Here is a 25,439-nt window from a genome sequence, read left to right on the forward strand (position 1 = left end):
TATAAAATGTTCTGTCACCAACATCCTCAGCGCCTCACCCTCTGGGTACCCCTAAATCACTAACTGTTTTTCCATCCCTCAAAAAAAAAAAAAAAGCCCCTTGTCCACTCTGCTCACATCCCTCTCTGCATTAGTATAAATCAGCAATGTAATCCCAGCACATGCCGACACTTGGCTGACATTGTCACTCTTCCTCTCCTCCCCTGAACCATAGGGTGAGCACTGGATTGTGGCAGGGTATTGGGTAAGAGGATGGCAGAATAAAAGGGAGCAAGGACAGACAGAGGAGATGTGAGAGAGGGAATGAATAAGTGCGGGAGACAAATATGAGAACCAGGGAGGAGAAGGGATTGGAAAGAAAAAGGAGAAAGTAAACATGAGGATAAGGAAAAAAGGAAGACAAATATCATAGAAAATATATCAGGGTGGCATGGGCAAGTCCTTTCCTATTTGGCAGCTTCCCAGCTACCAAACCCTCCTGTGCACCCGTGACATCCATTAGCACCATCCCTCCCCTGAAACAAATGTCTTGGATTTTCAACTTGAAAATATACAAACTATTTTCATCTTAAAACACAAATAGTGTCTGAAACTATTGACCTATTGTAAACATTTTCCGCAACTCAAACTCAGGCAGCTCCAAGGATCAGAGTAATCTTCTTGACGTTGTATCGCAATTCATCTAGCGAATTGTGGCACTGAAAGCTTTCAGCAAGTCAGGTTCTACTGATGTCTTTGCTAAGTCGGAGGAGAGGGGGACGTGTGTTCATTAGACCATTACATCAAGTTAGAAATAACCTTCAGTTATGTGAACTAATATGATGTTGACCATAGCTCTGCAGTCAGTGTAGACAGGAATGGGTCATATTGAACATCAGGTTAGCTAGTTGTGAGCAAACCCCAGGCCTCTCCAAACTGTCACAGCGCTGATGTGCAGAAATTAGAGGTCTTAGAGTTTCCCTGCATGACCTTTCTGTGGCCGTTCACTTGTGCTGTGCTGTGCTGTGGTTCCAATGCAATTCGGGCTTTTTTTTTGCACCCATGGGACATGGATTTGGCTATAAGACAATATTAGACACCTGGAGTTTCCTCATCTCTAAATTGAGTTGACTTGTATGTGGCTCTAAGTGAGTTCACTAACCTAGAAAAGGTAACAACTAATTAACAAAAACAACATTTACAAGGCAGTCTAGTCCTTTTTAGACCCACAATATTATACATGATTAATAAAGACCGACCTGTCAGATAAGTATTGCTTAATACATCTCGGGCCAGATGCTCAACTGTAAATCAGCATAGCTCCTTTTGCAGTGCTAAAATAGTACAACTTTTCCTAATGTTAAACCTTTGCATGTGGTAATGCTATAAGCTAACGGTGCCTCCATGATCCTGAGAAGAAGCCGACCCTCTCTTCCCCCCAGAATTCTTGCCAATTTGGTCCAACAAGAAACAGTCTTTCCTGATCCCATACCATGTGATCAGTCAGAACTCAGCATCATAAGCAACACAGCACTGATGCTATACTAAGGGGATGGAAGGCAGGGTAGCTGGCTGTAGAACACTTTTTGAAAAGACTGGATAAGCTTAAATAGACTAGGTGGAGGGAGCACAAGAGCCAACTGGCTAGCACATTCCCTCCCCTACAACCAATGGGGAAGGTGGTGGACCCTAAGTGATAGCCCCCCCTTTCCCAGCCACACATGCTATTGTGGAGGAGGGGCATTTTTGTGCAGGGTGCATAGTTTTCTGGTAAACTTCATACTCTCTTTACATTTGGAACTTTCTCTGTTTACATTCTTAACCTACATGCATTGTTGTAAAACTCTCCCATTCCGATGAAATTGCTAAAACTATCTACTATCAAAGAAGAAATAAAAAATGGATAATATAAGAGAGAATGAGAATCCGAAATAATTAGTGCATTCGGCCAGGTTCACAAAATATATGCTCCATGCTAACCAGCATATCTGAGACAAAGTAATTGTTCTTACCTCGGAAGAAAGTATAATAAGAAGCATGAAATCCTGTATTTTGGTAACTGCCATCGCTCAAAAACACAACCATCATTCTGTTTGAATAGGATGTAAATGCTTGATAGCCACCAGTACATATTCTTCCCAGCAAAGTAGATGTGTATGACTCTTGCGCATAGATTTCAATAAAATCGTGAGTGCAGTTAGTGTCCGGCTCCAGTCTGCGGAGGGAAAGTTAGACTGTACTTGTAAATTATCCTTTTGGCTGTCAGTCAAAACACTTTTTGAAAGTGTTGAAAGTGCCTCAGACATTGTGGCCTGCAGTCTATAGTAGCCTGATCTCTCGTTACACATGTGCCAATTGCTAGCATTTTTGCTTGCCTACCACTAATACTACATTTCTGGTACCCTGGAATGTTCATTCATGCAGAAGTGACAGGTTACACAAACACAATTAGAGCCCATGTTTTGAAAATGTGGCCTTTAGTGGAAATTACGGGTATATCTTTGTAACTCACACACCTCCTGGGTGCGGTGTTCTGTCCCACCTAGTGGCACCGAGACCATTTAGAAAGAGAGATTAATGAGTCTGCTCTACAGCCTTAGCTAACAGCCAATTGGCTTTTAGCTCATGAAGTAGAGGCTCATCCACTAAGCTCCAGAGGCCCCAGGTTAAATCCTGCCCGCCGACAACCAGGGTCTGTCACTGTTACATCTACACAGCAATATAAGCCCAGACTCTCTTTGTTAACCTAGGGTTCAAACATAGGGACCCATAATCCCGCAGGGCTGGAGGGTTCGAGCCCATGTTAAGCTAGGGTCCGAGCCCATGTTAAGCTGGGCTCTATTACTTTTCTGTCTGCATGCAGCCCTTGCTTGACTCAGGTCCCAGAAGTCTTCCAGATGTATCCCAGAGTTCCTGGGGGCAACTTCCTTAGTCCTTCGATGCTGACAATCTGTGGTGCAGTCTATTGCATGCTGTTGCAAAACGAAGCCACACCTCCCTTTGCATACTGTAGCAGCTCAGATCAGCATGAACCCATTGTCTGCTGAACATGGTTCTGCAAGTACACTATCAGTAGGGCCCTACCAAATTCATGGTCCATTTTGATCAATTTCACAGCCAGAGGGTTTTTTAATTGGTCAATTTGACGTTTTCAGATGTTTACATCTGAAATTTCATGGTGTTGTACCCATGGGGGTCCCAACCCAAAAGTATCTGGAAGTGGGTCTGAGCTCCCTCACTACCCCCAGATATCATGGGAAAGGGCTTATTTCACCATCCGTGACATGCTTTTCACAGCCGTGAAATTGGTAGGGCCCTAACTATCAGTGGAGACCGATCAGAAGAAGCCTTTTGCAAAGAGAGCTGCTTCCTGGTCACAAGAGCACAGCCAGATGTTGGTGCACGGTGTCTGAGCGCCCCTGCACACACAGCCCCATGGGGGCAAAGAGGGCAGAGAGCAGAGTGGGGACCAAGAGGCTACAGGGAGGGGGAGTAGCATAGCTCCTGGCTCAGCATGGCCAGGGAACGGATGACCCCCCAACACTCTGGCTGTTCTCCCTCCCGGCATGGCAGTCGCTTGGTCCCCACTATGCTTTCTGACCCCTTCTGCCCTCCCTGGGGCAGTGTATGCTGGGGCACCCGGACAACGTGCACTGTGCGGGTGGCGAGTTGGAGCCAGTCCCAAAACTTCCTCACAGCCTCCCAGGGATCCGTTGCCCCTGCCTCCCGGGGTGCGGCAGGGGAAGGGATACTGGATTCCTAGGGGGTGCTGGAACACTCTGAACCCCCAGATCTGGGGATGCACTTCACTCTGCAGCCGGCAGAAGTCTGGGGTGTGTGTCTGTTTTTCCTCTGAAACCAACATATTATTAAACTTCAAAACAGACAGCCAAAGAAAAACACCTTTATTGAAAATCCCAATTTGAATCTTAAGAGTTGCAACGTTTCCTAGTTTGACAGTCCTGGAGACTGATGTCCTAATTATCCTCAGAACAGGTGCACATGGGCATTTTCCTGACAATGTGACTCAGCCTAGAGGTGGCGAGACCAATTCTCAGATTAGATGGTAGTTCAGTATAAAGCCTTCACAAACTGCAATCATTCTCCTGAGACAGCTACCAAATGAGCTAATAATGTGGTATATGTACTCATAGCTCCTTATGGGCACCTGAGTCCCATCAGTAGCACTGTCACAGGAGGAAAGAGAATGGGCAGTAGAATTTCCCTACTGTGCAACATATTCGTCGGGTTAGAGTGTCAATGCTAGGGTGGGGGGGAGGGGAAGCTAGGCATTCTGGGATAGGGTTACTTTGACTTGGGTGTGCGCACTGCAGTGTGGATGCCAGAGCCCTAGGTTAGAGCCCCGGTCAGAAAATCCTTTATCTAGGTTTAAAATGCAGTGTAAATGCACAAGCCCAGGGTTCTCTGACATGGATCAGCTGACTTGAGTCCCACTAACCCCAGGCTTTCACTGCTGTGTAAACATTCCCTATGTTACTGTACAATGTGCTCACCCTCTATCAACAAATGTCCAGGTGAAGATTTAATATTTTTAATATTTAACATTAACATTGTAATCCTCTTTAAAGAAACCTATGAGAAAATAAAAATGCTTCATGCATACTTTTAACCAAACGAAGATATAATATCATGGTATAGATAGGACTGATGTTCTGAGAACATTTCTTTATGTCCTCAAGTCATCATGTGCGTGATCTAATTTCAACGTTATGTTATTTGTGCACTGTAATTTACTTACAAATCAACATTAGATGAAGAGCACAACCTAATCTCGTGAATTCCCCCAAGTTATTGTATTCGTTATACTTAACGTTTTGTACTCATGCACGGATGACGTGAAATTGCAATTATATATATATCATATGCACACAGGAGACAGATTTTTTTTTTGTAAAAACAAAGCCTAATTGCAACAACCTTTCAGAGTTTTTGCAATGTAACCAACCCATGTAATGCACCCAGTCTGGTGACTTTGGAAGTCTGGTGTGCACATACGAAATGTAATTAGTGCACACGTGAGTCAGGAAAATTCATTAAATGGGATGAATGTACACCCCATGGTGTTACTCATACATCCATAATGCATTTGAATGGTTAAAGGGCCTTCTAATAAAGATCCGTGAAAATAAATGACCAACTGGATAGCACAATAATTAAAGATCAAAAAAGACTAAATTACTTATAAATATCGAGTACTTTACTTACGCAACATGGTCAAACTGGACATGTACATAACCATTGTATTGCACTTGTATTTCCCAGATGCATCGTGCATTGCTTGGATAGTAACTAGGATAGTTTGGACTAGAGAATGTCCCAGAAGAACCTGAGAGGTAGCCACCACAGTGGTAATAGTCTAAAAACAAACATAAAAGAAAAGGTCTATATTTCTGTAAGAACTATTATAGTTACAAAAACATCAATTTGTGAGTCTGGGAGGTCATCTTGGATTGTGACAATCAGTATAAAAAAAAACTACATTTAGGAAGTGTGGTCCCCAGCTATTGAGAAAAAATGACACAACTAAGAAAATTGCATTCTTCCAGCACAGAATAGCAAGGTTTTGTGGACAAATCTCCACAGAACTGTTATTCCAGCCTGTTCCACTGAAGTCAATGGAGTTATACTGATGTCAGTAAGGATAGAATTCAGCCCAAACACTTTTAAAACTGTGTAGAAATTGGTGTTCTCAGAGTTTCATGTGAATGTTTCTTTGTTTTTGATATAGGAAAATTTGCCTCCGTCCACAAAGTTGCTCTTCAACTAACAAGCTCAAAGGATCCTAAAATAATCATGTATGCAGGGCGGAGGAGCACTTTTTGAAAATCTGGTCCCCAAAGGAAAACTATAACAGTCTCAAATGTGCCTTACTATCTCCTGGAGAAGGACAGGGAACAGAAGTGATAGAGAGTGGAATGGACTGAACAAAAAATGCTGAAAAGAGACAATTACCAGGTCTCGTCGAGTCTGAAAGATAAAAGAGAAGGACGGGGTTAGTGCTTTTTTGTTTTGTTTTGGGCACTGTAATATTTTACCAAAAATATATAGAAACCAGTGTAATTGTAATTAACTGGAGCCAAAGAGCAACAAGTAGGGTAGCACAGACACAGTGAGTTCCTGAAAGCAGCATAGCACCCTCAAATCACTAACTTCTGGGTGAATGAGACGGATGCAACCAGTGACCTCAGTCAATGAACATTTTGACCAATAAGAGATTCATAGAAAACTTTCACTGCAATTGATGCATCTTTGGATGGATCACAAGCATTTGAAGGTGCAGATCAAGTTACTTCTGTCATGAAAATTATAATAATGATAACACCACCAAGATCTTCTATAGCCTTTTTCATCAATAGCTCCCAAAGCAAGTTACCAAACAGGTAAGTATATTATCCTCAGTGTATAGATGGGGAAAATGAGAGACAGAGAGGGACTGTAGTAATTTTTTTTTTAATTGGTGAGTAAGAGAAAAGGCTGGATGGTGTTCAGTTAGTAAGCTCACTAAGCTCTCTTATAATACAGCTCTTCTATGAAAAGTGATTCCAACCTGTTCCACGGTTATTGTCTCATCAAATGTACTCAAGTATCACTAGGCTCTAGAGTCCTATTTGTGAAAACATATACACACATGCTTAATTCTGCTGACAGGAATAGTTTCATTGAGGCCACTGGGCCTAGTCACGTCAGCCAAGTTAAGCACATACATACGTGTTTGCAGGATTGGGGCCTATGTGCTTACTTGAAAGTATAAATACCTAAATAAACTACTACAGTACTACCGTATCCCTACTTAGAAGTGCTAGCTGTCAAAAGAAAGAAAAAGTTGTTATTCAAAAAAATGTATTGCCGTCAGCCTGAAGACAGCCTGCAAAAAATACAGAGATTTATCACCATGCCGTACTTATTTTCCTATCCAAGGAATCTGATGCCATTTATATGGGAATTATTATTTATTATAATGAAATAATTAAGAAGAATACAAAATAGAAATAAAGAAGTAAAAGAATTATGAATTACCTGTTGAAGGCAGCCATGTAGTAGTAGTAGTAGTAGTAGCTATTAATACAAAAGGAGAATAATACATAAATCAGCAACATCTTTAATAGTGAGAGAAAGACTTGTAGAGTAATGTGCCAAATTCAAGATAACACCAATAAAATCATAACCAAATTAAAAGCATAACTGAATGGGGGGAGAAGATAGATGGAGAGAGAGAGAGAAAGGATGAAAATTAGAACATGGTAGGTATATAGGTGGATGGAGAGAGATGGCTGGCTAGACATTCATGACACTAGAGAATACAAAGCAGGGACCCATCTTGCAAATAACACAACTATATTTTTAGCCAATTGCATAATTCACAAAGCTGATAAAAAGCTAGTTGTCTGCATTTCCTCTGATTACTGTAATGAAGACACTTACTTAAAAGAAGAGGAAGGAGAAAACAGAGTTAAGAAATATGAATGTTAACCCTTTGGGATCCAATCCTGTAAACATGCATGTGAATCCCCACCACTGGAGGTTTTGAAGAAAGGATTAAATGAAAATCTATCAGGGATGTTCTAGGTATCCTGGTCTTAGCACAGAGGGAAAATATAGATGGAATCTCGAGATCCCTTTCAGCCCTACATTTCCAACAATAATTCTCTTCTGCTTACTAGCCCTATATAAGTCAATATGACTATTCAAATGAATGTTCATGCGGATTAATTATTATTGTTTTTATTTATATTGCTGTAGCTCCTAGGAGCCCCAGTCATAGACCAGACTCCTTTGTGCTAGGGTCTGTTTTTCATTTTCAATGACATCTCTCAGTATCACGAGAAAACATTTGCTAAGGTGTTTGATTTTCTTGCATGTGTCATGTAGGTCCTGAAAGAAATTCATCCTAGGAATGCATTTCTTTTGTTAGGAAGAGGGATATTTATAAATAAAACTGGGCAAAAGATTTTCGGCAAATAGATTTTTAGCATTACGAATGACTCTCTGAATTGCCACTATGAATGACAATTAATTAATTGGGAGAGGGGCAAAGTGTAAGAATGACTGTATAGGCTGGTGGTTAGGACGTTCAGCCTTTGCAGACAACTGTAGCCCTTTCTGGAGTCTGATTTGTCTTGGGTACCGCCAAGTTACACCTCCCTTAAAAACTACTTGCTTACAGAAAATGAGACATTAAAATAGAAAAGTGTCACAGCATCCGAGCACTGAAAAATTACTGACTTTCTCATTTTACCATGTAATTATAAAATAAATCAAGTGGAATATAAATATTGTACTTACATTTCAGTGTATAGTATTATAAAGAAGCATAAACAAGTCATTGTCTATATAAAATTTTAGTTTGTCCTGACTTCGCTACTGCTTTTTATGTTGCCTGTTGTAAAGCTAGGCAAATATCTAGATGAGTTGATGTACTCCCTGGAAGACCTCTGCATACCCCCAGGGGTACTCCTGGTTTAGAACCACTGACTTAAGGTATGGCAGATCCAAATTCAAAGGCCCTACTCCAATGACAATTTCATTATTTATACAAAGTAGGACAGATGGGACAGGAAAGATGGAGAAAACTCTATATCAGGACATCCCATAGCTCAGTGGCCCAGGAATACTCCTGAAATATGGAAGACCTAAGTTCAAATCCCTTTTCCATATCAGGCAGAAGGGAAATTGAATCTGGGCCCAGCTCTATTTGTAATAGTCAAAAACTCAAGGAAAACGTTTTCAGGGGGTAAAATGCTTCTTTATGTATGTTTGTACAGTACCCAGCACAATTAGGCCTAGGGCTTTGAGCGCTGCGGTAATATAGCTACTAAACAATCATAGTCATTTGACCCTACAGTCTGAAGGATCAGAGACGCTTACAGCTGCAAGAACTACTCTGTTGTGAAGTCTCATTTAATGTTTCTTATGGAGCTTTCTGTGCCATTTTATTTTGGTAGAGTAACAGCCAGCCTTCAGAAATCTGATCGAAGAGTATTGCAGGTTTGCAGAAATTATCAGTGTAGTTTAAAATCTTGTCATCTATTTTTAACCATTGAGGGCCCTCAAACTCTTCAGCATAACTATTGTCCCTGGCCCTTTTTCTGATATCTATGAGAGCCACTCTCCTCTGGCTCTCAGGGTAGAATGCACAGCGCAACAGGCTCCGCCTTCTTTCATTACACCAGATTATATATGCCAATAACTCCTGCATCTGGTATCCCTGTTTGGGAGCAGTAATGCTGTTGTTTGTTGAATTGGGAAGCATTGGGAAAGAGAAATAAAGCGAAACAAAAATGTTAAAAAGAGATAATTACCAGGTGTCGTCATGTCTGAAAGATAAAAGAGAAAGACACAGCTTAGTGAATTTGATTTTTTGGCATGGTAATGTTTTTTCCAAAAATAAATAGAAAACCTTGTCGCTGTAATTAACGTAGTGCCAAAGAGCAGCAAATAGGGCACCAAAGAAACAGGGGGTCTCTCAAAGCTGCACTGCACTCTGAAATCACTAGGTAATTCAGAGGAATGCAATCTTAGGCCTCAATCCTATCAACACATATGTGTACACAAGCTAGAAAGTAATTCCATTGACTTGAAACCAATGGATTAAACGTGATTAAAGTTAAGCATGTGTTTAGGTGCTTGACTGGATTGGTGCCTATGGAATTGTTCATCTTGTGAGAGATCCTTGATATTCGGAAATGCCTAAGGGTATTAACTATCAGTTCCATAACTTACATTAATTTCAAGTCTGGGAATCTAAATAATGTTCAGGCTATTCCCAAATATTAAGTAGTACTGAGCATTTTTATAGAAGATACAAACCAAAAAAATACATTTGGATTTCTTCAGATTACTAATCATTTTATTTATTTGATGCTCACTGAAGTAAGGGACGCCTAAAAATGGATTTGAGCAAAGTTTAGTGTGAGCAGACAATGTGATTATTTCCCTACACTGAGACTATCCCAGTCCTGAATTCTGTTGAACTAAGAGTACCGTGATAGAAAATTGATAGAAAAACACCACCAAGCACATTTTGACTTGCAACTTATGCTATATTCTAATGAGTTAAGGGCAAGACACCAGGATCAAATTCACATAAATAAGGTAGCAATTTTAACCAATTATTTTTACCAATAAGTAATTCATAGAAAGATTTCACTGCAATTGAATGGGGAAAATGAGTGACAGAGAGGGAAAGTAGTATTTTTTAAAAAATTTTGGTGAGCAAGAGAAAAGGCTGGATGGAGTTTAATTAGTAAGCTCACTGGCCCCATCTTATTTCTCTTATAGTACAGCTCTGCTCTGAAAAGTGATTCCATCCTGTTCCATGTTTATTGTCTCATCAATTTCCATATCAAACATACTCAAGTTGAGAAATAAACCAGTGCTGGGTTTTATTTTTTGTCCTGTTTGCCAGTCATGCATGTCCATCCTGGGTTCTAAGTTCTAAGCCCTTTTCTTTCTCTCTTTTCCTTTTTATCATCATCAGTAATAAAGATTCTGCAGGGCAAATCACGCCCTCTGTACCAGCTGTGCAACCTCTTTGGCTTCACTGGCTTTGCACACATGTACCTGTTAGGAATTTAGTAAATAAACCTCCTGATGATGAAGGGTTCACAGGACTAAAATGCAATAAATATTTATTAGAGAATAAAAATGAGAGCAAACAAAGTCTCTTTAAGAGCACCTATGCCCTGCTAAATATCTTCAGCAATGTGTTTTTGGCAGAAATGTCCAAAACTGAAGCAGCCTTGATTTTGGTTTATCGGTTGAGGCACTCTTAACTTAAAAGGTTTTCACTCAGGCAGCCTACAGAACATACCAAGTATTATGACCTTCTTCATCTTATCCCCACAATGAAAGGTTGCATAGTGAAAGATCTAACAGGCATGCAACAACATTTAAATTAGAGATAGGCCCAAACCACAGTTTAGGCATGGATCTAAATGTTCCCAAAGGTCAAGTGTATTTGGATTCATGGTTTTGGTTCTGTTCCATCTCTAAGTTTATTAATACATTTTTAAAATTCTGGACAGATTTTATTCAGTGAGCCAGAGCCATGGAAAAACATAAATGTGGGGGGGGGTTGTATTTTATGAGTAACTTTATTCACACCACTAGTTCCATTGAAGCCAATGGGACCTTCTTGGATGATTCAAATTATTTATGTGCAGAAGTATTTGTAGGATTATTTTTCCTTCTTCTGGGCCCAATTCTTAAACTCTTACTCATGTTGTGTAGGAACGTACCCCATAACAAGGTCATCTAAAATCATTGGATCTTTCAGATTATGGCAGTAAGGCACTCCTCTATGTGAGTAAGCATAGCAGAACTGGTCAAAAATCAGAAAATGCCTGTAGAGATGGAATCAACATCTTCACTGGGACCACAGTTACATGAGTCCCTTCTTAGACTAAGGTAGTCCTAAAGATAGGATTCATTACCTCCACAATGCAGATAATCAAGGAGAAAAATGTTTGAGTCCTGACCAAAATATACAATTCTTGTTGCTGAAATGCCCTATCCACATCCAGGCTGCCTTCAAACAACCCCTGCTTTGTGTGTTCCATTAATCATCACAAACCCTTGCCCAATTTCATTTGTAATAAAGTTCAACATGATCCTCACATCTGTTCCATCCATTCACCAGTCTTTGAAAGACATGGGAAATGATTTGTGAAATAATGGGCAATAGTCTTTTTCCAACTAGTGTAATTTCTCTCCTCCCTCATCCCCTTCCCCAACCTCCCACCTCCGAAATCATGAAAAACACTAAGGAGTTTGAATCACGCATCTGGTTATAGCCTATCCTTATGTTAATGTGCTGGATAGGGTGACCAGATGTCCCGATTTTATAGGGACAGTCCCAATTTTTGGGTCTTTTTTTTATATAGGCTCCTATTACCCCCCACCCCCGTCCCGATTTTTCACACTTGCTGTCTGGTCACCCTAGTGCTGGATGCTATACTCTAGCTGCTTGGGAATTTTTTGACAAATTTTTTTTTTTGGTTGGAAAATGCTGATTCATCAAAACAAAAACTTTTCATGGAAACATCTGTTTCAACAAACCTTTCACTGGGAGATGTCTTAGGTCCAGGAGAGAGGTTGGTTTTCTCTGGCACAGTGTGTGTGAGGGCACTCACCTGATGTAAGAGACCCAGGTTCAAGTGTCTGCTCCCAGATAGGTAGAGCAGGGCATTGAATTTGGGTTTTCTGCATAATAGGTGAATGCCTTAAGTACCATGCTATTGGCTATTGTGGGGAGGGCTTGCGCTAAAACTCTTGTGCTTTTTCATTAAAATCCAAACAGTCTCATTTTTGTTCTGAGGCAGAATGAAAACAAATTTTAACACCTCAAAATTATTCTCCAAACCAGAATGTTCTGGCTTTCCGGTCATCCCTATTTTATACCACCAGAGCCTGTTGAGAGAAGAGCAAGTAATGTACATATAGCAAAATGTTATATGACAAGGAAGGAACTGTGGCCTAGTGGCTCTAGTATGGTGTTGGGAGTCAAGAAATCTGGTTTCTACTCCCACATTTTTAACTGTCTTGTTGTGTGGCCCTTGGCAAGTCACTTAAACTCTATGTCTCTGTTTCCCCATCTGTAAAAATGGGGATAAATATCCTTTACTTCCAGGTAAGCTGTTTTGAGATCCATAAATTAACCCCCGTATATAAATGTAAAGTATTATTATGATAAATCTGAGTTAATTTTATATTTTGCAGATTCTCTGCATAATAAATAATGGTTTTTATTTTCTGCTTTTTCCTGGGGATTCCCATGTATCAGGGTAAGAGCTTGTTGCCATTTTTGCCAATTTCCTAAAATGCCAAGATTTTCTAACCTTCCATCATCCTGCCAGCTAATGAAGACTGCATAGTTAGGCTTATGAAAGCGAACCTCGGTCTGCCAGAGAAGCAAACTAGAACACTACCATTTGGTTCCAAAGTTTGAATGGTTATTTGAACAGAACCCATATTCTGACATTTAGATTAAGATTTGTATTAATTGGTAAGCGTCAAATTCTCCGCTGAGGGAAACTGAATCTTCCCTGTAGCTTTGCTGGGGCTCCACAGCCTACTCTCACTGCACTCTTGACACGTGTTAGTGAGGGTTGGTGGATGGAAAAGGAAGAACCAATCCATTTGCATTTTCAGCGACCCACTGAACACGACTTGATCATGGCTGAGCTCAGCTTTATTTTTGCCAGGCCTATAAAATATTCCGTCACCAACATCCTCAGCTCCTCACCCTCTGTGCACCCCTAAATCACTAACACATCCTAAATACCACAGCACTGATGCTAAACTAAGGTGATGGAGGACAGGGTAACTAGCTGTAGCAAGACACTTTCTGAAAAGACTGGATAAGCTTAAATCGGCTAGGTGGGGGGTGCACAAGAGCCAAAAGGCTAGCTCATTCCCTCCCCTACAGCCAATGGGGAAGGTGGTGGACCTTAAGAGATAGCCTCCCCTTTCCCAGCCACACATGCTCTCTCACATTAGCCAACTCCCCCCCCCACCATGTGGGCACTGTATCCTTCCCCTGTGACCACTCAATGTTCCTCCCCCTTTGATTGTGGAGTAAGGGCATTTTTGTGCAGGGTGCATATTTTTCTGGAAAACTTCATACTCTCTTTACATATGGAACTTTCCCTGTTTACATTCGTAACCTACATGAAGTGTTGTAAAACTCTCCCATTCCGCTGAAATTGCTAAAACTATCTACTGTCAAAGAAGAAATAAAAATGGATAATATAAGAGAAAGAATGAGAATCCTAAATAATTAGTTCATCTGGCCAGGTTCACAAAATATATGCTCCATGCTAACCAGCATATCTGAGACAAAGTAATTATTCTTACCTATGAAGACAGTATAATAAGAAGCATGAAATCCTGTATTTTGGTAACTGCCATCGCTCGAAAACACAACGGTCATTCTGTTTGAATTGGATGTAAATATTTCATAGCTACCAGTACATATTCTTCCCAGCAAAGTAGATGCATTTGGCTGTCGCTCATAGATTTCAATAAAATCGTGATTGCAGTTACTACTCGGTTCCAGTCTGTGGAGGGAAAGTTATACTGTACTTGTAAATTATCCTTTTGGCTGTCAGTCAAAACAGTTTGTTGAAAGTGTCCCAGAACTGTTGGCCTGCAGTCTATAGTAGCCTGACCTCTCATTACACATGTGCCAGTTGCTAGCATTTCTGCAGGCATGCAGATAAATACTTGCCGACCACAGATACTACATTTTTGGCACACTGGACTGTTCGTTCATGCAGAAGTGGCAGGTTTCACACACACACACAGTTAGAGGCCATGTTTTGAAAATGTGGCCTTTAGTGGAAATTATGGGTATGTCTACACAGCAATGTAAGCCTGAGCTTAAGCCCAGACTCAACCTAACTCCCCTTGCATCCATACACCAATTGTGTTAACCTGGAACTCGAACCTAGGGTGACAGGATTCTGCAGGGCTGAGGGGGTCCGAGCCAATGTTAAGCTGGGACCTCGGGCCTGGGCCCTATTACTTTTCTGTCTGCATGCAGCCGTAGCTTCACTCAGGTCCCAGAAGTCTTCCAGATTTATCCCAGAGTTCCTTGGGGCAACTTCCTTAGTCCTCTCAATGCCAACAATCTGTGGTACAGTGTATTGCACTCTATTGCAAAAGGAAGCCACACCTCACTTTGCATAGTGCAGCAGCTCAGATGAGCACTAACTCATTGCCTGCTGAACACCGGTCTGCAAGTACACTGTTAGTAGGGCCCTACCAAATTCAAGGTCTGTTTTGATCAATTTCACAACCAGAGGGTTTTTTAATTGGTCAATTTCACATTTTCAGATGTTTGCATCTGAAATTTCACGTTGTTGTAACTGTGGGGGTTCCAACCCAAAAGGTAACCGGAGATGGGTCTGATCTTTCCTACCTCCTGCCAGTGGCTGTGCTGGGAAAGGACAAGTCCTGTCCCTCCCCAGCCTGGTTGGTACTCGCAGTGAAAGCCCCCCGGCTGAGGTGCTCAAAGCAGCACGGGGGAGATCAGATTTCATGGGAAAGGGCTTATTTCATGGTCCGTGACATGTTTCTCACAGCCATGAACTTGGCAGGGCCCTAACTATCAGAAAACTGCAGCGTTTTCAATAGAGACTGATCAGAAGAAGCTTTTTGCAAAGAGAGCTGCTTCCTGGTCACAAGAGCACAGCCAGATGTTGGTGCACAGTGTCTGGGCACCCCTGCACACACAGCCCCATGGGGGCAAAGAGGGCAGAGAGCAGAGTGGGAACGAAGCGGCTACAGGGAGGGGGAGTAACATAGCTTCTGGCTCAGCATGGCCAGGGAAGGGATGACCCCCCAACACTCTGGCTGTTCCCCCTCCCTGCAGGGCAGCCGCGTGGTCCCCGCTATGCTTTCTGACCCCTTCTGCCCTCCCTGGGGCTGTGCATGCGGGGGCATCCGGACAGTGTGCACTTTGCGGGTGGTGAGTGGGAGCCAGCCCAAAAGCCTCCCAGGGATCCCCTATCCCTGCCTCCCAGGGTGCAGCGGGAGAGGGGATAATGGATTCCTGGGGGGGGGTGGAACATACTGCACGCCAAGCTCTGAGGATGCATTTTGCTCTGCAGCCAGCAGAAGCCAGGCTGGGGTGTGTGAGTGTTTCTCCTCTGTAACCCACATATTATTAAACTTCAAAACAGACAGCAAAAAATAAATAAAAAACCAGCAAAACAAAAACACCTTCATTGAAAATCCCATTTTGAATCTTAAGAGTTGCAATGTTTCCTAGTTTGACAGTCCTGGAGACTGATGTCCTAATTATCCTCAGAACAGGTGCACATGGGCATTTTCCTGCCAATGTGACTCAGCCTAGAGGTGGCGAGACCAATTCTCAGATTAGATAGTAGCTCAGTATAAAGCCTTTTCTAGCTGCAATCATTCTCCTGAAACAGCTACCAAATGAGCTAATAATGTGGTATATGTACTCATAGCTCCTTATGGGCACCTGAGTCCCATCAGTAGCACTGTCACAGGAGGAAAGAGAATGGGCAGTAGAATTTCCCTACTGTGCAACATATTCGTCGGGTTAGAGTGTCAATGCTAGGGTGTGGGGGAGGGGAAGCTAGGCATTCTGGGATAGGGTTACTTTGACTTGGGTGTGCGCACTGCAGTGTGGATGCCAGAGCCCTAGGTTAGAGCTCCGGTCAGAAAATCCTTTATCTAGGTTTAAAATGCAGTGTAAATGCACAAGCCCAGGGTTCCCTGACATGGGTCAGCTGACTTGAGTCCCACTAACCCCAGGCTTTCACTGCTGTGTAAACATGCCCTATGTTACTGTACAATGTGCTCACCCTCTATCAACAAATGTCCAGGTGAAGATTTAACAAATTTAATATTTAACATTACAATTTTAATCCTCTTTAAAGAAACCTATGAGAAAATAAAAATGCTTCATGCATACTTTTAACCAAACGAAGATATAATATCATGGTATAGATAGGACTGATGTTCTGAGAACATTTCTTTATGTCCTCAAGTTACCATATGCGTGATCTAATTTCAAAATGTTATGTTATGTGTGCACTGCAATTTACTTACAAATCAACATTAGATGAAGAGCACAGCCTAATCTCCTGAATTCCCCAAGTTATTGTATTTATTATACTTAACGTTTTGTACATATGCTGGATGACGTGAAATTGCAATTATATATATCACTTGCACATAGAAGACAGAATATTTTTTTGTAAAAATGAAGCCTAATTGCAACACCCTTTCAGAGCTTTTGCAATGTAACCAACCCATGTAATGCACCCAGTCTGGTGCTTTTGAAGTCAGGTGTGCACATAGAAATGTAATTAGTATAGACGTGAGTCAGGAAAATTCATTAAATGGGATGAACATACATGCTTAATGGTGCTACTCATACATCCATAATGCATTCAAATGGTTAAAGGGCCCTCTAATAAAGATCAGTGAAAATAAATGACCAACTGGATAGCACAATAATTAAAGATCAAAAAAGGCTAAATTACTTATAAATATCTAGTGCTTTACTTACGCAATATGGTCAAACTGGACGTATACGTAACTATTATATTCCACTTGTATTTCCCAGATGCATCGTGCATTGCTTGGATAGTAACTAGGATAGTTTGGACTAGAGAATTCCCCAGAAAAAACCTGAGAGGTGGCCACCACAGTCGTAATAGGCTAAAAACATACATAAAAGCAAAGGTCCAATATTTCTGTAAGAACAATTATAGTTACAGAAACATTAATTTGTGAGTGTGGGAGGTCATATTGGATTGTGACAATCAGAATAAAAAAAGCTACACACAGGAAGTGTGATCCCCAGCTATTGGGAAATAAAGACATGACTAGGATAATTCCATTCTTCAAGCACAGAATAGCAAGGTTTTGTGTACAAATCTCCACAGAACTGTATTCCAGCCTGTTCCACTGAAGTCAATGGAGTTATACTGATGTCAGTAAGGACAGAAGTCAGCTCAAACACTTTTAAAACTGTGTAGAAATCAGTGGTTAACTTCTCAGAGTTTCATGTGAACGTTTCTTTGTTTTGGATATAGGAAAATTTGCCTCCTTCCACAAAGTTGCCTTTCAGCTAACAAGCTCAAAAAAATCATACGTGCAGGGAGGAGGAGGAGCACTTTGAAAATCTGATCCTCAAAGAAAAATTGTAACTGTTGCAAATGTGCCTTACTATCTCCTGGGGAAGGACAGGGAACAGAAGTTAGAGTGTGTGGAATGGACTGAGGAGAACTATATTTATTCTCCACACCTCAATTCTCTGAGGGTACAATATGTTAGACTATGGCTGTGACATGCATCTGTACAGTTCAACAAATGTACTGAACCAGGTTTGACTTTTGGCCCTTCATATTGCTATTCAACCTGTCCTTCCTCTCATTTCAGTCACATGCCAACAGCTCCCTGAAATCATACGTTACAGCTGCGAAACATTTCAAGCACAGAATCCCATAAAAGAGAAATCTCTGAAAGAAACCAGCATGAGTTAGCACTTACCAGTTGTTGTATACCAGGGGCCATGATGGAGTGTATCCCGGTGTTTCTGCAGGAAGATAACAGGCAAAACTAGAGACCTATGGTGAATTTTCACAGGGTGGCCAAAATTCCAGCTCCCTACACCCAATCATGGAAGCTCAAGAGCTCCTTAATGAAACAGTTTAAAGAATGTTTTTAACCTGGGCAAAGCAACATGTTTTCCCTAATCTTATTTTTGAAAACAGAAGAAATTTTGTAGTTGAAACTTCCCAAAATACATCAGTGTGTGGCAAACATTCATGGATTTGAGCCTAAATGGTTGAAGTTTGGCAAAGTTATAAGCAACTGAAAATTGGACCTTATCATGGACAGTGTTAGGCAACCTTAAGTAAAAGTGGCACTAGCAGCTCTGCCTGTAATAAATTTCAGTAGTGATTCTGTACATGTGCATGTCAGCATATTAAAATTTATTTCTTGATGGATAATATTTAAGTGATAAGTTACCTGTTTCTGAAGCTGTTGTATATCCAGAAACTGTTAGGGTGAAATGTGAGAAATTTTAGCATCAGTGAATAGTGTTTTATAACTGGAACTGGGCAAAATTTTTAGGCCAAAACTTTTTCCAGAAAAAAAAGGTAGATTCGGCAATACCAAAACATTTTGCAATTTGCATAGAATTGAAACTGTAAATTTGGAAGCAATGCACGATGCTATTGGTCAGTTACAGGTGACCTGAAGTTATATTTTCTTGCAGTCAGTCTATATCTGTTATCAATAGCAGGACTGAACACTGGGACTGGGTGAATAAAGGATTTTTCAGTTCTCTGGCAGTTTCAAAAAATTAAAAAAAAAATCCATTTGGTTTGATCTGAAACTGAAAGTGCCCCCCCCCCCCCCCCCCCCCCCCCCCGCAAATATCATCAAAATGACAAAAACATTATGTTAGATCAAATGAAATGATTTTTGGAGCATTTTAAAATAGAAGCACAGGAAATAAAGGGTTAGAGTCACAAAACAGTTGGAGGAAGCTTCCTTATACCCTTCAACTCAATGGTTGGGACGCTCGCCTAAGATGTGGGAGACCCAAATTCGAGTCCTTTCTCCACTGACTATTTAATTATTTATATAAAGTAGACCACCTTCAAAAGAAAAGTTTCAGAGAGCCCCACACCAAATATCCCATAGTCCATTGGCTAGGGCTCTCTTCTGTGACATGGGAGACCCAAATTCAAATCTCTGCTCTGCATCAGGTAGAGAGAGAAATTGAACCTGGGTCAACCATATCCCAGCTGAGGGCTCTGCGCTAAAGGTTATAAGGGAGCCACCATTGTCTACCTCTTTCTCATCTTTCTATTTGCTTAAGCTGTCCATTAGGGATGTAAGTTTACAGGTCTGCTCACTGCAACACAGGTGAAAGGTGCCAAAAATACAGAGGTGCCTGAAACAACCAATGGCATAATGCATAGAGAGCACTGGAAATAATCTCTCCCACTGGGAAGCAGTGCTCAAGGGACTGGGCAGTAATGGTGAGAGTTAGTAGGAAAAATGTGGGAGAAGTTGGAGGAAGCAGAAGTCAGGGCATCCTGAGGGAGGAAAGATGTGGAGCATCTGAGGAGGAAACAGGGGATGGGGAGAAAGAAACACACACAGAGAGAGACTAGAGGAAGAAAGGTGGCTAGGTCAGATAGTTAGGAGGCCAGCCATCTGTTCAGTAGGGAGCACACAGGTAACTCAGATCCCATGATTGGTAGGGTAGGAAGGATATTTCAGATTAGGGAAGGAGCCAGATTTTTAAATTGTTTTGAAGAAGTTGCCCAGCTTTAAGGTTACAATTAGGGTTCACTCATATATCCTTATACCCCTGTTATAACATAACCATTCATCAATACACTGAAAAGATAGACACACTCTATAGCACACTCGACCTTTAAAATTTTCATTTAATCAAGGGCCTGATGTGAATAAAAATAACTATAATGCTGCTTACATACTAGTTATGAAAATCACCCACCGTGTTTCCAAGTACACAGTCTAAGCTATATAATATGAGCTTTACAGGATTGTTTAGAATAGGTTGGTTTAACATTTTGAACCACTTACCCAAACTAATCATATAACATAGCAAGAAAGAAAATCACTGACAAAGGGAAGATGCCGGCATATTGGGGTGTATGTAATATTTCATTTGCCTCAAGTGCACTATGATAATTTTACAAGCATATCTGATTACATGTCATTAAAATATATTTAATGAAATATAAACTGGGTGATTCATTGTGGACCTGGAAATATTACATTTGAAGCACTTTAAAATAAATGTGTTTTTTAGCAAGAGAAACCACATCCCTCCTTAATTCCCACCCTGAACACAAAGATTTGGAGACATGAAATCAGTAACTTACAGTATATTGATTGACTTGATTTCAATTGTGATACAAGCCCTTAACACAAAACCCTAGGTAGTGGGAGCAAGGTTAATTTAATCATACTGAGCAGTTTATTACATGGTTCAAATAATAGTTATAGTTAACTAGCTTCCTTGGCTCACATTTTTCAACAGAACAAAGCTGTGCTAGCCAATGTGGCCCTACATTACCTTTAATTTTTGCACAGAACTCCCATTGCCATGACTGGAAATTCTAAATGTGGACCCAGTGACAATGAGCAAAACTTCTCTTTACATTTTTGAAAGAATGACTTTTCAAGAATTGTAGGCATTTTACCTGTGGTAGTCTGCAGAGTTTCGGAAATTAACAGTATCATCCAAATGAAGAACATTGTGGTACCCATCTTGTCAGGTTGCCTGACAAAAGCTGCATCAGAATTTATAGGCACTGACTATGGAGGGGCGCGGCTCAATATTCTGTTCTGCGTCTACAGTAAATCAATACAAAGTGATTTCATTTCAGTCTCAGATGAAGGTGTTCCTGGTTTTATTTTATTTTATAACTTCCTGGTCTCTGCAGGAAGATATTTGAACAGTTGCACTTCTCACTTCCTGGAGAACATCCTTGGTGTAAAATACCCCACGTTCCTTTTACTCACGTATGAATCAAAAGTTACCTTTCACATCTCTGGGGTGGATCCAGGGGCTTTATTCTTCCTAGCTACTGCTGATGGCATGAAAGGGTTGAGGCTGTAGATGGCAGTGAGATGCTTCTACAGGGCCCTCAGATTTACCTTCCTTCAAGAAGGAATAGTGTTTGAAGGGTCAGTTGTCTGCAGTTCATATTAAGAAATGTGACTGAATCACAGCATCACAAATAAACTACTGCCAAGTATTTGTAGAATATTTTATTAATGTCTTTTTGACATTTTGGGGTTCACTCAGACCAGTAACGGATTCAGTCACATCCACCTTGTCATGTTGGGTGTCTTGTAGCTGTGCTGTTTTGGTTTATAGCTCTGACCCTAACAACCTGCCAACAGCCTACAAGCTGGCTTTGCTCAACTTGGTTACTCTTTGCAGGCTTCTCCTTGTAGCCTTCTAATCCCAAATTTGCCCCAAAATCATCCTACTGCAGGGGCCAGTATCTCTCATTGAAGACTCACAGAGAAAGTATTAAGTTCACTGTCTCTACACGGACAATAAAACACTCCAACCTGTTACATTTCTAGAAGCATACACTTTATTGCTCTTACACAGCACTGACGATTTATAATCAAAACAAACCAAGCTTATTAACAGATGAACATAGATTAAGTGATACCAAGTAAAAGGGATAAAATCAGAAATGGTTACAAGGAAATAAAAGTGAAAATATGTTTCTAAAAGATTAAAAATTAACCTAGCAAGATACAGTCTTTATTCAAGATGGGTTCTCTCACTCACAGTCTCCTTTCCAGGGCTTTTTTCTGGCCAGCCTTACCAGGACCTATTACAGCGATCAAATCACTTGGTTTCTTTGTCTCCTAAGGTAAAGAATAAAGACAGAGTCTCTCTTTTGGTTCCTTATATCCCCAAAGGGATTGTTTGTGGCCATGTCTACACTACAAAGTTTTGCCAATGCAAGTTACATCAGCGTACAGACACCGCAGTTGGTATTTCACTTATGTACATGTATACTGGCTACTTGGGTCAGCAGTGCATGTACTTAGCAGGAGTGTATGTACAGATGCACAGTGCAGTGTACCATGGATAGGTATCCCATGCTGCCTCCTGCCACCGTTCAGCACACTGACTTTTGGGAAGTTTTGGCTACGCCTGGTGGGTTAAAAACAATTCACGCAGGGGCGCCAGGAAGCAAGGCCTCAACTTTCCAGTGTGCAACTAACTCCATCCCATAATGTCATCGGTATCCCATAATTTTTCACACCTTTTTTTTCAAAATCCCAATAAACCCGCACAGCCCTCCTCACTGTCCACCAACTCTGACAGAAGCGTGGATCCTGCACAGCTCTGCACTATTGTCAGGAGTGTGGCAAGCACAGGACTCAAGATCCTCTGGTATCTGCAGAGCCATAAGAAGAACCGAGTCTGTGGGGAATATGATTTCGCAGAGGACAGATTGCTGCGGGATATAGCGAGAACCAATTCAAGGTTGTTGGTGGCATTCATGAAGCAGCTGCAGATGGGCCTGAGAAATGAGCACTGACTGGTGGGATTGCATTGTAATGCAGGCTTAGGATGCCAAGACATGGCTGAAGGACATTTAGCTGCTCAAGGCCACATTCCTGGACTGTGTGCTGAGCTTGTCCCAGCCCTCCAGTGCAGAGAAACCAAAATGAAAGCTGCATTAGCAATGGAGAAGCAAGTGGTGATTGCACTGTAGAAACTTGCAATGTCAGATTGCTACTGGTCAGTGGGAAATCAATTTGGCATTGGAAAACACACTGTGAGGCCATTGTCATGCAAGTGTGCAGGGCCATTAATTGCCTCCTGCTACGTAGGACTGACTCTCGGCAATGTGCAGGACATAGTGGAAGGATTTACAGCAATGGGGTTCCTGAACTGTGGTGGAGCAATAGATGGCATGCATATCCCTATTTTGGCACCAAACAGCCTTTCCACAGTGTACATCAACAGAAAGGGCTACTTTTCTATCATTATGCAAGCGGTGGTGGATCAGTAGGGATTCTTCACCGACATTAATGTGGGCTGATCGTGGAAGGTGAGTGATGCTCACATCTTTAAGAGCACAGGACTGTTCAGAAAGCTACAAGCAGGGACCGGCAGATTACCATTGGGAATGTTAAAATGCCAATAGTGATCCTGTGGGACCCAGCCTATCCCTTGATCCCTGGACTGATGAAGCTATACATCAACCCCCTCTACAGCAGTGGTCTCCAAACTTCCTTGATCGCGCAGTAAAAAATTTTTGAGCATGCACCCCCTGCTCCCAGCCGAACTGTCGAAGCAAGGAAAAAAAAAAAAAAAGCCACTCGGACTCTCGGCCGAACTGCCGAAGGAGGGAAAGAAAAAAAAAAAAGTGGTGCTGCTCCGGCAGCTCTCCTCCTGCCGTGCACCCCTAAGGATCCCCTGAGGTGCGCGCACCCCCACTTTGGAGACCACTGCTCTACGGCACCAGGGAAAGATTCAACTACTGGCTCAGCAGGTACAGAAAGACAGTTGAATGTTTGGGGACCACTGCAGTATATTATACCATTTGCCAGAAATATCTGTTTTGTGTTTCTATAACTTACCTTATTTATGAAGCTAGGTTGTTGGCCTACTGCTCAAGCCCCAACACGGGGGAGGGGTCAGTTAACTGCTTTTTGTCTGGTCCCTTGTCTTTGAAACTCTTTGACTTGTCTGGTTGGGGTGGCCCTATAAAGAGTTAAAACTCCCACCAGCATAGCTCTTAATGGGGTGACCAGATGCCCCATTTTTAAAGGGACAGTCCCATATTTAAGCCCTCCTGCAGGTGTCCCAACTTTTTCTTAAAAATGGGCAAATTGTCCTGTATTTTCTGTCTTCCCCTCATCAGTACAGGTCTGTCTCATCTTACGCTGGGGTTATGTTCCGCAGTCAGCGCCTAAAGCGAAAATCGCGTATAGTCAAAATCACATTGAGTTAATGGCGGGCGCAATCGCCCGCATTACAGTTTAAATTGTTATTTTTCTCTTTTTTTTGTTTTTTTTGTGTGTGTTTTTGCCGACCGCGTAAAGCTGAAATCGCACATTGTAAATGCGCCTAAGATGCGACAGACCTGTACTGGCAGGTCCTGCTGCTGGTCGGATCCCTGCTCACCAGCTGCCCGCACACCAGCGGTAAGTGGGAAGGTCCAGTGGCAGACGATGGGAGTTTGTGTGCAAGGCTGGTGGTGGGGCGAAGATGCAATGCGCAGGGCCAGCCACTCCCCGGCTGGTCTGTCAGCGCAGCCCCTGCTGCATGCCAGGTCTCAGCCAGCAGGGCTTGGTGAGTGTGGGTAGTTGCCAGGCGGCAGCCGGTTACATGTTGCCTCAGCTGCCCATCCATCCACCCTTTACATGCTCCCCTCTCGCTGTCCTCTCCCTGCTTTGCCCCTTCACTCCTCCCAGCTCCTCCATATCCCTCCAGTGGGGCATGTCCCACTCCCAGTGCTGTGCAGAGAACCAGCCCCTGCTTGGCATGTTCAGCTCACCAACAGCCTGGCTAGCAGGTTCCTTTCTTCCTCCCCTGCCTCTGGCTGGGCCGGCACCCTGGGAAATCCCCAAACCCTCCAGCCTGGGATGCTGGCCAGGAGGAGCCGAGCCCTGCATTTGCCAAAAAAAAGCCCACACAGCGCTGGCACGGGGCAGCCTCTCCTCCCCTCAGCTAATCTCTGGGAGTGGCAGGGGGAAGTAATTTCCAACCTGTTCACACCCTGGCCCTGCAGGATCCACAGCAGCCCCCTCTTTACCTGCCCCCCCAGGTCCTGCCACCAGGGAGCAAGAGGCTGCTCCATCCCCTAGGTACCTTCCCCTGCTGAGCCACCTCTCTGGCCAGGTTTGTTGAAGCCCCTGCAGTCAGGATCCCTGGGCTCTGGTGCACAATGCATCCTTTGGGCTTAGTCCCTTCCTGCCCAGGCTGAGGCAGCTGGGTTATGTTGGTGGTCAGCAGCAGCCTGGAGGTGTTAACTGACTTTCAACATTGTGCGAGCAGGAAGGGACAAGCTTCTTCCAGCCATGGAGCGGGAGTGGGGGAGGGGGGAATGATGAGCTCCGCAAAGACACGGGCCAGGTCATCGCTCCCCCCTCTCCTTGACAGTGCCGAAAGGCTGCTGCTGGCCACATTCTGGTGTGAACCCTGGCAGAAATCTGGGGAGATGGGCATGTGACCCTGCGTGCCTCTGCACGTGTTGCCTTGGAAAGACATGGCACTGGGTACCCGGAGAGGTGGGTCCATCCCGGGCACCCAGACAGGCATGAGAGAGTGCCAGGCAGGGAGGGTTGGGTCAGTCAGTCACCCTCCCTGTGTGAGAGAGGTGTGTGTGTGTGTGTGTGTGTGTGTGTGTGTGTGTGTGTGTGTG

At 42.5% G+C, this 25,439-nt stretch overlaps 1 protein-coding gene across 1 annotated transcript in view; it reads right to left on the reverse strand.

The window, feature by feature from the left end:
- The window catches only part of LOC112059256 (deleted in malignant brain tumors 1 protein), a 50,099-nt gene extending 29,209 nt beyond the window's left edge, over window positions 1–20,890 (reverse strand). The window contains exons 1-10 of the mRNA XM_065552284.1: window positions 20,733–20,890; window positions 18,514–18,543; window positions 18,031–18,076; window positions 17,045–17,196; window positions 13,855–14,057; window positions 9,300–9,314; window positions 7,018–7,056; window positions 5,953–5,967; window positions 5,206–5,356; window positions 1,992–2,194 (exon numbers count right to left, since the gene is read on the reverse strand). Coding sequence (XP_065408356.1) covers window positions 1,992–2,194; window positions 5,206–5,356; window positions 5,953–5,967; window positions 7,018–7,056; window positions 9,300–9,314; window positions 13,855–14,057; window positions 17,045–17,196; window positions 18,031–18,054 — 802 coding nt within the window. The 5' untranslated portion in view covers window positions 18,055–18,076; window positions 18,514–18,543; window positions 20,733–20,890. The remainder of the gene's footprint in view (window positions 1–1,991; window positions 2,195–5,205; window positions 5,357–5,952; window positions 5,968–7,017; window positions 7,057–9,299; window positions 9,315–13,854; window positions 14,058–17,044; window positions 17,197–18,030; window positions 18,077–18,513; window positions 18,544–20,732) is intronic.
- Window positions 20,891–25,439: the final 4,549 nt, after the last annotated feature.

This window comes from Chrysemys picta, chromosome 7 (genome assembly GCF_011386835.1).
Source record: "Chrysemys picta bellii isolate R12L10 chromosome 7, ASM1138683v2, whole genome shotgun sequence".
Taxonomy (NCBI): Eukaryota; Metazoa; Chordata; order Testudines; family Emydidae; genus Chrysemys; species Chrysemys picta.